The sequence below is a fragment of the Sapajus apella genome, unplaced genomic scaffold (assembly GCF_009761245.1).
Source record: "Sapajus apella isolate SASKATOON/1434 unplaced genomic scaffold, GSC_monkey_1.0 scaffold163, whole genome shotgun sequence".
Classification (NCBI taxonomy): Eukaryota; Metazoa; Chordata; class Mammalia; order Primates; family Cebidae; genus Sapajus; species Sapajus apella.
Window position 1 is genome coordinate 2,176,502 of NW_022437103.1, and position 17,109 is coordinate 2,193,610.

General features: G+C 55.8%; 1 protein-coding gene across 3 annotated transcripts in view; it reads right to left on the reverse strand.

The window, feature by feature from the left end:
• The window catches only part of GRID1 (glutamate ionotropic receptor delta type subunit 1), a 771,066-nt gene extending 754,436 nt beyond the window's left edge, over nt 1–16,630 (reverse strand). Inside the window, exons 1-2 of one of the 3 annotated variants that reach the window (XM_032266950.1) lie at nt 16,154–16,630; nt 13,785–13,940 (exon numbers count right to left, since the gene is read on the reverse strand). In XM_032266950.1, coding sequence (XP_032122841.1) covers nt 13,785–13,940; nt 16,154–16,232 — 235 coding nt within the window. In that variant the 5' untranslated portion in view covers nt 16,233–16,630. The remainder of the gene's footprint in view (nt 1–13,784; nt 13,941–16,153) is intronic. The other 2 variants (XM_032266952.1, XM_032266951.1) reach the window with 2 other exon arrangements.
• Nucleotides 16,631–17,109: the final 479 nt, after the last annotated feature.

Here is a 17,109-nt window from a genome sequence, read left to right on the forward strand (position 1 = left end):
ACACTGCCAGCACCTGGAGCTCAGGCTGAGGTTCTATTTCTTCTGCACAGCTTCTCCACTCACCCCCCACCACCCTCTCCCGCCCACAAAGGCATACCTCAGGCATACAGAGGCATGGGGCCTCCAGAACTTTCCCACTCCAGCCAGTGAGTGTTGGAAACATCTCCATCATGGTTCTCCCCTTTGCATGTGGCCTTGGAAGCCCCCATATAAACAGCCACTTCCAGGGAGAGGCAGTGCCATCAGCTCCCATCTTTTCTTGCCAGGAAGATCTTCAGTGCAGAAGCTGACCAGGAGGGAAGGGCTAGCACAGGCGGGCCCACAGGTGGCACAACAGGGCTGCTGTACACACAGCTGTGTGACCCCAAGAGGTCCTGAGAAAGAACACAGGACAAGCAGCAGCAGCATGCAGGGGTGGCGGAGAGCAGAGGTCCCATGAGTCCCTCCATCATGTCGCCCATCCAAGGACTTTTACTGAACACCTCCAACCAGCCACGTACCAGGCTTGGCTCTGGGGACTTGGCAGTAAACAAGACAGACACTTCTCTGTCCTCACAAACCTGATGGCCCTCATAAATAAGTTAATAACATAATTGCCAATGAGGAAGCCTGCAAAGAAGGAAAAGAACACCTTGGTAGAGTAATAGGGGCCATACTTGGAGCCAGGGGGAGCTTCTCTGAGGAGGTAAGATGACAGGCACAGCCAAAGGCTGAGAAGGAGCCCAGCATGCAAAGAGCCTTCCAGATAGTAGAACAGCATGTACAAAGGCCCGGGGGTAGATGCATGCTTGGCTATTTGGAGAGGTGGGGGAAAGGCCAATGTGACCAGAGCAGTGGGGTCAAGAGAAGTGGCAGCTGAGACACAGGTAAGATGAGCTTTGGTCGGGGTCCTTGGGGACTTGCAGGCCCTGGCAAGGCGTCTTGATTTTATTCTTAGTGCACTGGGGAGCCATTGAAGGGTTTCAGCAGAAGAGAGAGGTCATTACATTGATTTTACAGATAACTCAATCTGCTATATGGACAGTGGCCTGGAGGGGAGGGTGGGGGTAGGGGGCCATAAGGAAGTGACTTCAAGGGTCCAGGCTGGGGCTGGGGAGATGGCAGTGGAGGTGGAGAGAACCAGACAGACGCCAGGTGTATAGTGGGAGGCCTGGCAGGTACAAGGAAAGCACCAGCCTGGCTGCCAGTCTTTCACACTCCCTAAGCAATCCCTGCTTCACTTTGCTTTCTGTGTCATTCCCTGCACTGCCCAGGGTTGTCCTGAGATGATGCACAGACAGCCCCAGGCACAGTCTGTAATGTATTGGTAGACACCTCTGCCTTTTTTCAAAGTGACATATAGTAATTGTACATATTTATGGGGTATAAAGTAATATTTCAATACATGTGTATAATGTGTAATGATCACATCAGGTAATTAGCATATCCATCACCTCAAACATTCATCATTTCCTTGTGTTGAGAACATCCAAAATTCTCTCTTCTGGCTGTTTGAAAATACACAATAAATTATTGTTAATTATAGTCACCCTGCAGAGCTCTAGACCACTAGAACTTATGCCTCCTAGCCAGTATCCCTTAACCATCTTCTCCCTATCCTCCCTCCCAGTGCCCTGCCCAGGCTCGAGTAACCTGTACTTAGTAGTAAGTCTCTACTTCTAGGAGCTCAATGTGTTTAGCTCCCACATAAGTGAGAGCATGCAGATGCCTCTGCTTTTGAACAGGCAATCACCCAGAGCCTGCAGTACCGCAGACACTGCCAGGCTCACTGCATTCCTTTCCCCAGTGAGATTCCTGGGCCAGCTGCAAGCGCCACCCAGGTGACTGTCCACGAGGCTTCTATAATGAAAGGAGGGTCAGCTGAAATGGCCCCAGGACCCCAAACAACTCCAGCATCCTATGGCTCCATGAAACATGCATGAGACGGTGTACCTGGATAGAAAAACTGTGCAGGACTGAATCAGGTACAGACACGCACTGGCTAATAGGATTTCTGCGTTTCTTGTAGCACCCATAGGAGCTGGTCTATGGCACAGGGTCAAGCCACAGAGCAGGCCGGGGAGGTGGGCTAAGGGATCAGGCCTGGGTCCAGCCTGCTGGACATTTCTGAGTTTGGTGAAGGCAGCACAGGCCCCCCTGCAAAATGGCTGGGGCTGGGAAAGACATCCAGCCCTCTAGAAGGTAGGCATGAGATGAACAGTGAGAACACTTGGGCAAAGAGAAGGGAACAACACTCACAGGGCTAGGTGGAGGGGTGGAGCAGGGGCACAGCACGGTGAGGGGGGGACAGGGCGGAGGGGGAGGGATAACATCAGGAGAAATGCCTGAGGTAGGCAACACAGGGGCGGGGGGATGGAGACAGCAAACCCATGGCATGTATGTACCTGTGCAAGAATCCTGCAGGATGCAGGACGTGCACATGTACCCCAGATCCCAAACACAACAACAAAAAAAGAAGGTAGGCGTGAGATTCACAGAGGTCTGAGCACACTGAACTAAAGGAGTCAGTGTACAGTCCGCATTTGAAGTCAAATAGCCAGCTGCATAAGCATTGGCAGTGGTGTCTGATGCACTCCCTTTTCTTGGGAGAAGATCCCAGAGCCTGAAGATCAGAGGCTTACCCAGAGCCACAGCAGGCAGTGAAGTGGGAAGCCAGTGTCCTCTTGGGCTTCATCAACATCACCAGAGCATCCAGAACAAGCAGTGACCATCCCCACCCGTCTGCACTGGCCAGGTGACATCAGGAAGACAATAACTGTAGCTCCTCTTTACTGAGCACCTCCATGGTGCCAGGCACGTGCTAAGTCCTCTGTAGTCATTACTGTACTTCATTTGTTCCTGAAGACAACTCATAAAGGCGGTACCAGTATCCCCAGTGTACAGACAGGAACGCTGAGGCTCTCCAAGTTACGTCCCTTGTTTAGGTATACCAGGGACCCTGTATGTTAAGAGGGGCGGTGACAAAAGGGAATGTATCCAAATGAGAATCAGGTGAGAATCAGACTCCAGGATGTACTGCTTGAAAAGTCTTTGCCGGGGCATGGTAACTGCCTTGAAGCACTTATAGGGCTGTGGGGAGGAGACAGTCTTGGCTCAGCATAAAGACTGGTCCGAGATGAGAGTCATCCATCCTCGGAGGTACACGGATCTTCAGCTCATCTGGTCCAAGGCTGGATTTGAGAAGTTTGGGCCCTGCATCCTGCTAGGGCAGGGCTGGCCCACGCTCCCTCAGGCAGTCGGTGCCCGGCCAGGTCTAGCCCAGGCCGGGGCTTGCTCGCAGCCCTTCCTCTCCTGTCTCGGTCTGCTCTGGCTGCTAAAACAACAGACTACAGACCAGGCAGATTAAACAGCAGGCAAATGTATTTTCTCAAGAGACAGTTCTAGAGGCTGAAAGTCCAAGATCAGGGTGCCAGCATGGTTGTTTCCTGGTGAGGACTCTCTTCCTGGCTTGCAGACAGCTGTCATTTTGCCGTATCCTCACACAGCAGAGAGAGACATAGCAAGCTCTCTGGTGTCTCTTCTTATAAGGCCACTAATCCCATCATGAGCATCCCACCCTCATGGCCCCATCTAAACCTAATTACCTCCCAAGGCCCTGCCTGCAATGCCATCACATTTAGAGTTAGGGCTTTGACATAAAATCGGGAAAAACAAACATTCAGTCCATAATACTTCTAGACCTTCCCTCAGCCTGGCCTTGGCTTTGCATGGCCCCTTCAGCTCTGGACACAAGAACTCTGTGACATCTGCTGACCTGCACAGCTGAGACCCCAAAAGGGCCACTCCCTGGAGTGGGCAGGCAGGCTGGCTTCCTCTCATCCCACTAGGATGATGCTGAGATGCCACAAGAGACACTGACAATGAAGAAATGCCCACGGTGCTGTCCACGGCCTCCTCCTGACCTTGGCCAAGTTAAGTGGCCACCACTGCAATGATCATCCCATTGGATGATCTCTGAGGGCCCCGGGGTCAGGCCTATTCATCTGGGGGCAGGAATGTGCCCCAGGAGGGAGAAGAAAATGTATTTATTGAGTGTGTACCACAAACTGCCCTTAGAGCTGAGGATACCACAGGGAACAAAAGCGACCAGGTCCCTCCCTCCTCACAGCCCACAACCTCCAGGAGACATCACCAACAAGTCAAAGGAAACACAAGGCAGGGGGACCACATGGCCGGGCCAGTCTCCTGTGGGTGCTGGGATGCACCCTGCGGACGCCACCTCCCAATTGGGACAGCAGGTGAGGCCAGGAGGAGCATGAGGGTGCTAGTGGAGCTCCAAGCAGCAGCTGGAAGTCCTGGCTTTCTGCTAAACATGCCCAGGCAGCATGGGTGGCTCAGCAGTCTCCTCATGTGTGCATGCATGTGTGTCCATACACGTGCATGCGCACACACTCACTCTCACACTCACACACACAGACACAGAGGCACACGCAGGGCATGGGAGCTCTCTCCATATTCAACAGAGTGCCCAACAACCTGATCCATCCCTCCTGGACAGTCCCACCTCCTCAGCACTGTTCACACCAGACCCCCCAGAAGCCCTTTGGAGGGCTGAGCCATCACACTGCTGGACTGCCCAGGACACCTATGGCCATGTTCCTCCTAGAACAGGAGGAACCTGTTCCAGCAGTGTAATGGCTCAGCCCTCCAAAGCCTTTTTCAGGCGCACAGGAGATGCCCCAAGCTGAGGCTCAGGTCCCTGTGCAGAGCCAGGCCCCAGCAGCAAGCCTTGGGCCAGCTCCAGTTGGGGTTCCATGATAAGGAGAGACCCACCCTCACCTCTCCAGGCCCAGGCTGGCAACCTGCAGGACTTGGGAGTGGTCCATGGGGTTGTTAGAGTTACCAGAGCCCTGTGGGAGAGGTGAGTGAGGGCAAGTACCCTGGGATCCTCATGAGACAGAGGAGGAGCAGTGTTGGATGCTGCAGCCATGGCAGGACAGGTGGTATGAGCCCTAGAGCCCAGCCGAATCAAGTCCACCTCAGCATCTGACACGCCACTGGAGATGGGGCATTGTTGGGAGAATCCCAGCCCAGAGCTCAGGTCAGGTCTCAGAGCTCTGAGCCCAGAGCCCAGACCAGAGGCCAGAGTGGGGCCCCTCCCTTCCTTGCCACGCCTCTGGACACTCAGATGACAAGGCAGAAGAAAGCCCATGACCCCAGGCCAGGAGCGGAGCCACAAAAGGACCTCAAGTCTCCACCTTGCACTAAGCAGGAGGAGCGCCGTGGGGGACAGAGAGCAGGGCGCAAAGCATGCCTTCCAGGCCAGGCCAGGACCACGTTTATAGGGGCACAGGCCACAGCAGAGCCACACCATGAGTGGGCTGGGCCCAGAGCTCCAGGCAGCAAGGCCCATGTCTCAGTGCTGACCTGAGGGTTGCTAGTATCCAGACAGGATCCAGAGAGCAAGAGGTATCATGTATCTTGGCAGGGTCCCAAGAGGATGGAAAACATGGTGGCCGGGACACAACAAGAACGAACGCCCGCCAACATACTGTGTGCCGGCACCCATGCTCGCAAATGAGAATGAGCCCCAAGGCATTAAGCATGCCTCTCTCGGGCACCGTGGTGGACTGTTGCTCACCACAGCCTCCCTCCTAGATCCATCACCATACATCACCATAGAGAGCATACACCCTCTCTAGATCCATCACCACAACCCCAAGACAGCCCCATTTCACAGATGTTGAGACTGAGGCTCTGAGAGGGAAAGTGATCTGTTCAAGACCACACAGCTGATAAGTCAGCGTTGGAAACCGAACCCAATCCTGCCTGACCCCTTTCCATCAAATAGAGCAAGGTAGGCCTGCCCTATGGCCTGGTCCTGGGGAGGCAAGGGCAGGCCGGCAGGATTCTGGCCACTCCATGCACTCAGAGCAGGCAAGGCTTCAGCAAGATGGAAATACTGTACAGTGACAGTCCACAGGTTTCCAGAGTCCCAGCCCGCACAGACAGCTCCAAGCAGCCTTCATATGAGCCATGTCGTCAAGACTAACCTCATTCCCTGCTCTCCTGAGACACCCAGAATGGCTGGAGCTCAACTCCAAGCCACATACCTTCACTACCCTAAGAGGGGACAGGGCTGTGGGAACCTGTCCACACTGTCCAGCCCAGGGCAGGAAGTGAGAGGAGGACAAGTCTCCACCACAGACCACTCAGGCTAGTAAGGTCGCAGCCACCTCCGCTTCTTCACCCAGCCTCTTCCCTGTGCTCGCCCTGGGCTGGGCTATTCTAGTGCATTTCCTCAGCTGACCCTCTCAGCTGTCCTCTGTTCCATTTTACAGTCAGGGAAACCGAGGTTGCCCACACAGAGTCAGAGAGCAGAGGAGGCATGGGAGCCCCAGTCTGTGTGAGGGACAGCCACCACACTTCTGCCCCCCGAGCTCCTGGACACCCCATGGATGCTCAGGTGGAGGCATGGGGAAGGGCCAGGCTGAGCACATCGGGGAACCAGGGTGGGCCAGGTGGAGATGCAGCCACAAAGCCCGGCTGCCTCAGCTAGGGTTTGAAGAGGGATGAGTGTGAGGGAGGAGAATTGGAAAAATGGGACCATCAGGGCCACATGTCCCACACCTGGGCTCAGGACCACCCTGGGCCCCCAGCTAACAGCCCCCACCTCACCCATTGGGAACCTACACTGCCCACAGCTTGGACCTAGAATCAGAAGGGACCATCTCATCCCCTCTGGACCATCCCACCCACACCTCAGGCCAAGAAAGCGGAACTCTGGGTTCTTCTCTCTCAACCGTGGCCATCGGCCAGGAAACTGGCTGTTTACGGGCAGGGAGAAGGGCTCAGAGAGCCTAGCTGAGACGTTGGACACAGACCCAGCTGCCTTCCTGGGCTCAGTGCCTGTCAGAGAGGGCAGCACCCCAGGGAAAGGGGCTGTCACAGGCCAGCTATGGCAGAGAGATGCGTGGTCTCTGCCCCAGCCCACTGCCATTAGGGAGAGGGCTGCCGCTTTGTGGGGCAGCAGGGGCAAGGTGTGGAAGTCTATACAAGGGACAGGGTCACAGGGTTGAAGCCATGGAAAATGCAGACTTGCCAAAGTCCAAAGTCCAGCTAGGGGGACAGGGGGAGGTCACGGTGCTGGCCCTGTCGGTGGCTGGGCCAAGAACCCAATTTCACCTCATGACTAGCTCAACGCTCCTGGGAGCTGGGTTTGTCCAGGTGCTAGTTTACAGAGCACAAGATAGGCAGACATGGAGAAAAGCATAGGTACAATCCCAGCCTGGGCTGGGGACCCAGGCTTCCTGACTTCCCAGCACACGGAAGGGCTGCCCAGAGGTCTAGAGGAGGGATGAATCGCTGAGTACACAACAGGCAATCGATGGGAGCCACGGATTCTGCCCAACCAGCATCCAATACCTAAAATTGTTTTTGCTCTTTGTTGCTATTGTTTTGATGACTCGCCAAGGAAATAAGAGGGCTGTTTCAACGTGAATGGGAAGTAGGTGTTTCTGCTGCTCACCAGTTGTTTCCAGTTCTCTCTGCCTCCAGGCACACAGTAGGGCTGTGCTTCCTGGATGCGGTTAGTTGCAGCCAACAAGTCATAAGCAGAAGTGATGTGGGCACATGGAGGCTGAGCCCCCCAGCACTTTCTTTCCCTCTGACACAGCAGCTGGCAACAACCAAGCAAAGTGACCGTGAGACCGGCAATGGACATGCACCAGGAGTGGGAAATCCTGTTGTCGTGCAAGCTGCTGGGAGTTTTGGATTGTTTGTTACTGCAACATGACTTAGTCTCCCCTGACTCATACAATGGGAAACACAGAACGAAACCAAAAGGTAGGGACCCACAGGCATGGCCCTTGGTAACCAAGTGTGAAAAGAATCACATCCAGAGATGGAACGGTTAGAAGTGATCTGGGAAGAGGCAGTGCAGATGGGATGCTCTGAGTGCTCAGGCGACAGCAGTAGAAGGCTCAGTGAGGAGGGAGGACAGCTGCTGTGGGGACAAAGCTAGAGGATTTCAACCTGGCAGCTACAAGAATTGGGAAAGAGTCTGTCTGCCATTACAAGAAGTGGCTGTGAGTGCTGAGGGACAGCGTAGCTGGTCCCCAAGAGAAACATGGAGAAATGGCCTCAGCAGGAAAATTGTCAAGTACTCATGTCCTAGACCTAGAAACAGAAGGGGCCATCTCATCCCCTCTCCAGGCCACCCGGCACACAACTCAGGCCCAGAAGGGGGAACTCAGGGTTCTTCTCTCTAAACCGTGGCTATCGGCCAGGAAAGAAGAGGATGCCCCCCAATAAGCAAGAGTGCAGTCAAGCATGCAAAAGATTATCAGGGTAGAAGGAAAGTGGAGGTGGACAGTGCATATTGGCTACATTGGGTACAGACAGGTATGCCAACATGGTAGCAGAACAATGGCCCACAAAGATGTCTACATCCTAATCCCCGGATCTGTGGCTATGTTAGGCTACATGGCACAGGTTGCAGACCAGCTATCCTTAAAATAGGGAGATTATCTGGGATTATCCAGGTGGGCCCAATATAACCACAAGGGTCCTTGCAAAAGGGAGGCAAGTGGAAGAGTGGGGCAGAAGAGTCAGAGAAGGAGACGTGATGACAGAAGCCAGGTCAGCATGAGAGGATGTAAGAAGGCCTTGACCCACCATTGTTGGCCTTGAAGATGGAGGACGGGGCCGGGGCTGAGGAACCCAGCAGCCTTCAGAAGCTGGAGAAGGCCAGCAAACAATTCTCTCCTGCAGCCTCCAGGAGGACCCAGACTTTAGGCCAGCAAGACCCATGTTAGGCTTCTGACCTGCAGAACCATAAGAGAATAAATGTGTGTTACCTAACCAACTAAATTTGGGGTAAAATTTGTTTCAGCACCACGAGAAAACTAACACAGCAGAGAGGATGGGAATAAGTGGCCTACAGGCATCTTTAGGAAGACACAGGCATCACACTAAGAGAGCCCCCTACGGTGTCTGGGTGAGCCTGCCAGCAGGACTGCAAGGGCGTGGCCTTGATGGGACCTATAATTCTCTATAATTCTGAATGGAAGCCAAGGAAGATGCCAGAAGCTATCAGAGCTAGGGAGGGAGAGCCTCTAGCAGAATGTCTAGATGCCAGCATGGCTAGTGAGGGGCAGGGTGACCAGCTAGGAGGTAACAGATATAAAGCAAGCAAGGCCTCCAGATGGGCACCAACAAGCTCTCTGTGTTTCATTTTTATTTTATTTCATTGTTTCATTCTGTGAGCCACAAGCTATTCTTGGTAATTTTTATGTCTTCCTAGAACCCTTTTGTGCTGATGATAACTAAAAGGAATACTGCCTGACTTGCATGCATTCCTTTTTCTGCCTCTTGCCTAAAATGTTATCCTTCTATGCTGCGACAGGTATACCTACAGCATATCCAATAACTCACGTCTTTTACTCACTGCTGGGAAATGAGAAGACGTGTGCTTAGCCGGTTATTCTCTATAAATTATATGCATTTATAAAACCTCCTACTTGAACAGGCACTTTACAACAATCTGAATTTTTTTCATTTACAAATTAGGATCTCTTTTAGTATCTAGAAGACAAATTTTCACACTATTTGTTAATATGGACTTTGCCAGCTAAATCTAAGATGTAACATTTTAGAGATTTTAATGTCCTTTCTGTGTTATTTGCTAACTTTCAATCCTTATCAAATAGATATTTTATTGTGTGTTCCATTCTTTTCCATAAATTGACCAAACGTCCTAAAAGGCAGTGCTTGTAAGGAGCTTGTTAAAAGTCAGCCTGAAGAAATTGTAGGTATAAATCTTAGGACCAACATATCCAGGCTGAGTTTCTTGTTTTCTTCAGGAATATTTAATTCTGCATATCTCAGCATAAATGGTTTCCTTTTTTAAAAAAGTTTCGAACAGTGAGAAATGTATGCAGTTACTAAAAGTAATGTTTACAAATAGTTCACAGTGGTTTCAAAAAAGGACAATCATGTTAAATGGAAAAAAAAAACAGGATATAAAACTGAACAGAATGGAAGCTCTCAAAATTTATTAAATACAGTGGGGTGGGGGGAAGACTAGAAGGAAATATCAGTAGTGCAATTCACAGTGATTTTTTTCTGCCCCTTGATGCTTTCCTGTACCTTCCACATTTTATATAATAAGCATACATTGCCCTTTTTCTTTTTTACATTTTTATATTAATACATGCTCATTGCAGCGATGCATTTCTTTTACAATCAGGAAAAAAAGTAAGAGCTAAAAATGAAAAGGTCAGTTTGGGTCCTCTCAAGGAATTCACTAGCTTAAAAAATGATGTAGCTGAAAATATCAACAGCCTCAAGAGAAGCTGAAATGGATTCACAGTTGGGTCAAGGAATGGAAAGTGAATTACTGTTTACCGAACACCCACCGCAGGCCTTATGCAGATGATTTACACATGTCTCATCTCATTTAATCCTCACAATCCCATGAGGCAAATCCTATGATTATTCCCTTTGAACAGATCTGGAAACAAAAGCTCAGAGTAGGGCTCCAGGGTCACGTGGCGAGTGAAGACAAGTAGATGGGAACTGAAACTCTTTGGGCTCTACCCAGCTCTTATCGCTGCATGGGACTGCCTCGCAGACCAAAACAGGGGCAGTGCCACTCCACTGAGAGGTCACTGTGGGCGTGACCGGTCAGTGATGGAGATGGAGCCCCCATCTGCCTTTACTCCCCATCCCTGGCCACTCCCCCACTAAAAATCTTTTTCCTTCCTACTCAACCTGTATCAACACCCATGTCCTGCTGCAATGAGTCCAGGACCAGTAGTGAGAGATAAGGTATTTACCAAGCAGGGATCAAGCCCCGTGATGGAAAAGCACCCCACAGAGTAGAGCCAAGGAAGGACACCCAGAGAGCTGAGCACCTGCAGCAGAGCCCCAGGCAAGGGAGAAGGAGCCTGCTGAGCACTGCTCTGCCCCTCTCAGAGGCCCTCCAGGGATGGCTCCTCCCATCCCTTGTAGGCATCCAAGCCCTATGCAAGGTCACAGGATAACAGTGGATTTCTGTCCAGGAGACTCACAAAGTGAAAGTGTCCGCCAGTTTTCACCAGCACAAACTTCCTGGGCAGCAGGCAGCCCAGCAACAATATCTGGCCAGGGTCTCTCTCCCTAGACAACTGTCAACCACCAGACTCTAACTCCCTAGTCCCAGATGTGCAGAAACACTCACTCTCACACCCTGCAGAGACTGTGTCAGCCTGCCATCCTTGGAGCCTGAGACATTTTTCCCGCTATGCAAACAGAGAAACTGAGACCCAGAAAAGGTCTCTGGGTAGAACCTTTGTCCTCAGGACAAAGTTGCTTTGGGGGGCTTGCAGGTTGAATCACCCATAGCTGCATTTTACTTGGCATGTACTCTTTTGTTTACATTGTTTTATTAGTTGACTATAGCTTTAAATTAAATTTTACATTAAGGTCCAGATTTGGGGCTCCTTTTAAAAAAAATACCAGCTACCCGGGTGGCTAAGGCAGGAGAATTGCTTGAACCCGGGAGGCGGAGGTTGCAGTGAGCCGAGATTGTGCCACTGTACTCCAGCCTGGCACCTGGCGACAGAGCAAGACTCTGCCTCAAAAAATAAAATAAAATAAAATAAAATAAATCAGCACATCTACAACACTGAGATTTTCACTCCCAATGGAAAAATCTGCTAAAGCTGTGTGAGAGCTGCTCCTTTTAATGGAGATGACCTTTTCAGAGCCTGGACTCCAGGTGCCACAAGGGCCAGCTGCCCAGTTCACCCTTGTGTGTTACCTGCATGAGGTGGCAACCTTGTGCAAGCGCATCATGTTTAGCCCCTGGGAAACTGCTGATGGGAGCCGATGGGCATCATTCAGGGGCAAAGTGAATGAGCTTGGGATACTCAACACTGCAGAGGAGGAGTCAACAGAGGTGTGTCACCAGACATGGAACACAGGCAGGGTCCCCACCACACTGTGAGCTCCTGGGTCTAGGAAATATGTGCTTCCAAACTGTGGCTTCAGCTCCCAAGCACAAAGCATGAATGTCCACAGAGATGGGGTGTGTGGAGCCAGTGTCAAGGGAACAGGAGGCACTGTGAAAACTGTAGCTTCTCACCCCAGGTCCCCACTCCAGTTAGGACTCCTTCCACTAAGAAGACCCTGCCCTCCCCTGGCTGGAGCCCAGCCCAAGCACCCGCAAGGAGCTGTGATCAGGGCATACAGAAAAGAAATCCAGAGGCAGGTTCATCTGGAGACAGAGACTACTGGTGGAACATGACCAGACACCAAAGAAGGGCAGGAATTCCTCTTCCCTGTACCTCAACACACATCTGACAATGGACATCTGTCAAAGCTGGAAGCAGCAGCTTCCATAATAGGCAATGTTAGCCTCACTCCCCCCACCGCCCCCCACAAAAAAGAAAACACTTGGGACTCCCAGTTTATAATACCACCTCAAGAAATCCTTAGACCTTCAGGCCCCAGAACCAGGTGGTCCCTTCCCCTAGAGCTGGCCCCTTTCCTTCCTCTGCTACACCCAAGAATAGGAGACTCCCAGAATTCCTCCTCCCAGCACAACGACCTCCCCAGCACCAGCTCTGACCCCCGCCACCACCACCCAAACCAGAGCCATTAAGGAGGCATCCTGTCCTTGCAGGCGCCGGGGAGACCAGCAGCCCATGTGTACCATAGCTGCAGGAGGACTCCGGGTCCCGCGGGCTTGAGGATAAAGCAGCACCCAAGAGCTCTTAGCCAGCCCACCTTCCACTACACCCACTGCCCTCTCTACACTGCCCTACCAGTTCCTGCAGCAAGGAATTCCTGCATCCTGTGCCAGTGACTGTGCCCTTCTATCCTCAGCACTGAAGGGCGCTGGCCTCAGAGTCCCCGTGGTTGTGGGGAGCAAGGCAGAGGGAAAGAGAAGGGACAAAAGCTGGGTGAGTGACAGAGGCAGAGCCGTGGGCCTTAACTGGGAAGCTGGAAGCTAGGAGAAGGAACCGGGTTCCGGAGTTGAAAGTCAGGTTGAAGGGGAGGGACCAGGAGAGAGGAGGGAAAGCAGAGGGGCTTGCTGTCGTGACTGCCCTAGCTCGTACCTGTGGCGCCTGCCGCGGGGCCCAACTGGAGGCAGCGGCTGTGGACCATGGCGACCTGAGCGCAGGCTAGGATTTCCCCGCAGCCGAACCGGCCCCGCTCCAATCCTTTCCTGGGCGAACAGCGCCCACCTCCGGCCCAGGCGGCAGCGCCTCCGCCCGCGGCGCAGGCAGGAGAGAGAAACTGGCTCCTCCAAACCTGGCGGAGGAGCGGAGGAGCGCAGCAGAGAAGCGCCGTGCTGAGGCTCTAAGGGCCGCGGGGCGTGAAACGCGGCGCCTGCCAGGTTATGCCCGGGAGAAGGAAACAGGGCGGGCTTCAGCTGCTGGGCGATCCTCGCCTTGAGGCGAGGAAGACACGGGCCCACCGAGATCAGGAGATCAAGGGAGGTGCGTCCGACACAGGTACCAGGCACGCAGACACGCCCACCCCCAAACACCAAGAAACAAAGACGTCCCAGACCCTGCGCGGCCAGCGCTGGGGGGACACCCGCGCCCACACAGCCGGAAAGAAGACGCGCAACCAGTAAGAAGCCCAGCTCGCCGCACTCGCAGGCTCTCGGTGCAGAGCAATGCCGGCGCCGCTGCGTTGGTGGGCCGGGTAAGGCGCGCCACTGCGCGTGGCACCGCGGCTGCCCAGGAGCAGAGGAGGCTCCCCAGGCAGCTCGTCGCAACCCCGCCGGTGCCCACCGATGTGACGCCTCGCAGGCCGTGGCCCAGTGGGCCCTGGGCACAGCGGCCACTCACCTTCCTGCACAGCCTGGAACGGGTTGTTGGCCTCGATGACCTTGATGGAGTAGGTGATCTTCTCGCTCTGCAGGATGTCATCGTTGAGGCTCAGGTCGGAGACCGCCAACTGGAACACCCTGTCGTCCTTGGCTGCGTTCTCCTCGAAGATGGCACCTGGAGGAGAGGAGGGATCAAGACCGGATCTGGACATTAAACCCTCTCCGGCACTTCCCTTGGCCCAAGGATCAAGGCACTCGCAGAACGTTGATTGCTAGGTGGAGGGAAGTCTGGGCTGGAATTTCAGCTTGGCGGGGTAGTTTAAGGCTCTCCCAGCTCAACTCGCACAGGAATATTCTCCCCTCCCCCCACCAGCCCTCAGCACACACGTGCACACAGTTGACATGCGTTACACATGCACATCCCACATGCTGCCGCCAGGTCACACATTTGTCTCACAACCAAGGCACCACATGTCCTAGCCATGACCCACACATGGGACTAAGCCAAGTTGGGGTGGCCCCAGGCAGCACCCAAATGCCTTGACATGGTTCCATAAATCCTATCCCAGAAGCCAGGAAGTTTCCCGAGAGGGCGGTGTCCCCCACCTCAATCCCAGGACAGAATGATAACTCCTTTTTGCCATGCACGTCCCCTGCTGAGAGGAGCTGAGCGAAACAGTTCCACAGTTGGCTTTCCTGCACAGAGGGGGCTTCTTTAGGCAGGGGCCTCGGATGACCTGCAGCTTGGATGGCTGTGACGCTGCCCGGCCTGGTGCCCTGAGCTCAGCCTCCTATTCTCCATCCCTCCCAGCTTCCATTTTCTGTACGTCTGTCAAAGGGAGTGGGGGAAAGGGACTGTGTCCTAGGCCCCACCACATTCAGATCTAGCAGGGCTGGGGGTCCCAGAAGGAGCTGCTCTTGAAGGGCTTTCTAGAACCGCGGACAGCTCCTCCAGGGCGCTCTCCCACTGGCGTTTTGAGCGCCTAGCACAGCTTTCCCTGACCCTGCGCTTCCAGACAAGATCTGCCGAAGCCTAGTCCTGCAACCTGGGCAGCTGTGGAGTCAGCCACCCACACCCCACCTCACCAGAACCGGAGGGTCCGCAAGGTCCCTGAGCTAGGCCCAGTGGATCTCTGGAGCTGGGGGCCAGGGAGCAGGAGGGAGGCCCCGATTCCTCACTACACTCGGAGCCGCAATGCTGGCCGCGAGACCCGCACCCCTCCAGGCTGGAAGCAGGTTTGGTCAGGTGCCCCTGCGGGGGGAAATCGTAGCTGTCGGAGCCCAGGTCTAGTCCTTACCACCCCACTCTACCCCCTCCCTGCCTGTCCCGTCATCCTCGCCTTCGACGCTTCCCAACCCCCAGTTTCCCTGCGCTCGCTGGTCTTTCCCAACTTCCGGAAAGACGACTGCGGAGGGGCTCCCCCAAAGACCGTGGTCAACCCCCGAACTCGGGCCAACTTCCCTAGATTCCTCCCGTGTTGCTCCCAACTCCCACCCACTCCCCCTCAGTGTGCCCACGCCCCCTCGGCGCGCCCCCTCCTCCTCTGCACTCTCATCTTCTCTCCCGGTTCTCTCTCTTTATCCATCTCTTCCCGCTCAGCCCCCCCCCCCCCCCCCCCCCCCCCCCCCCCCCCGCTGCCCACGCTTCTTCCCTCGGCTCCCACTACCCAAACAGTCTGGGCCCCCAAGACTTGGACCACGCAAAACTCTGGGACTGTCCAGGATGGGGCTGCAGTCGCCACAACCTGATACACACCCACACATACACCGAGGACTACACAGACACATACCGGAGAAACAGGCAGACACTGTGTCCACTCTAACAGGCTGACAGACAGTCGTGCACACACCGACACAAGCTCAGATGGCCCCACACACCCCAACGCCCTCTCGCAGTAACACCGACACCGTTCCAGGCACACACAGCAACACACGCTGACAACACGCACCCACACACATCCACACACGGTTCCGGTCCGGCCTCTTTGATCTTGCCCTGCCAACTTAGCTAGACCCCCGCCGTGCCTCCCCCTACCCCCGGCTGCTCTGAGCTGCGTGGAAGGGCCCTCCCGACCCGTCCACGGCCCCGCTAAGGACGCAGGTCTCGACGTGTGTCCATCCCAGTATTCCCGAAGCCTCGGCCCTAAGTGTCGGCAGAGGCCGCGGGGCCCCGCGCGCAGATCGGAGCCCCGGGGAGCAGCGAGCAGCCCGCGGGAGCGCGGCGCGGCCCGTGCACAGCTCCTCCGCGGGGCGGCGCGGCGCGGCCCTTCGGGGGAGCACCGCCTGCCGAGCCCCTCGGCCCTGGGAACCGCCAAGTTTGGACACCACGCACCCCCTGCCCTGCTGGGGCCCCCGCCCAGCCTCGGCCCGGCCGCCCGCCGCGCTCACCGATGTGGATGATGGAGTCGGCCCGCACCGACACGCACTGGCATATCCAGGGGAGAAGCCACAGCGTCAGCGCTTCCATGTCCCCCGGGCGCGCGGCTCATCCGCCCGGGCCCGGGGCGAGGCCGAGGGCAGCGCGGAGCGGGTAGGCGCTGGTCCCGGTGCGGTCCCGGGCCGCTCCCCGGGAGAGCCGAGCCCGCCCGTGCGTCTTCCCCCGCGCGCCCGCCCCTGCGCCCGGCGCCCTCCCCAGCCCAGCCCAGCCCAGCCCAGCGCGGTCGGGCTCCCGCTCCGGCTCCGGTGGCGGCTGCGGCGGTGTTGGCAGCTCGAGCCCAGGCCGGCGCGGCGGGGGCGGCCCGCGGCGGTGGCAGCAGCGCTTCCCGCGGCTAGAGCGGCTTTGGGGGAGGCTGAGGCGGTGGCAGCGGCGGCCGGGCCGGCGTGGCGGCTCTGGGCTGGCTGTGTGTCTGAGCCCCGGCGAGGAGCGAACTGCGGAGGACGCCCCCTCCCCTCCCCCTCCCCCTAGGCTCCGCTCCCCCTCCCCTCCCTGCCCGCCTCCCTCCCCTCCGCCCTCCTCTCCACCACGTGACTGCGGAGCCTCAGCCTTGTCGCGCGGCGCTCGCCTGCTCGCGGCTCGGAGGGGGCGCCGGGTGCTCCACGCTCCTGGCCCGGGGGACTCTCGGAGGCCGGCACAGCGGCAGGGACCGGCCTGGGCTGCGGCGCGCCGAGCCGTGGCGGTCCGGGCCTCCTCCGGTTCCCCAGGGGCGGGAGAATGGAGTAGGGCCGGCCGCTGACTGCCCTCGAGGGGCTCCCGAAGTGCCCTGGCGACCTCAGCAGCCGCGCTTCTCGGGTTGTGACCCCAGCCGGAACAGACCGTTCCTCGTGAAGTGGGACCTGGGAGCAAGAAAAGAGACCGGGGCGGGGCGCTGGGCCAGGCCCCGGGACTCCTGGGGAGGGAGAGGGGA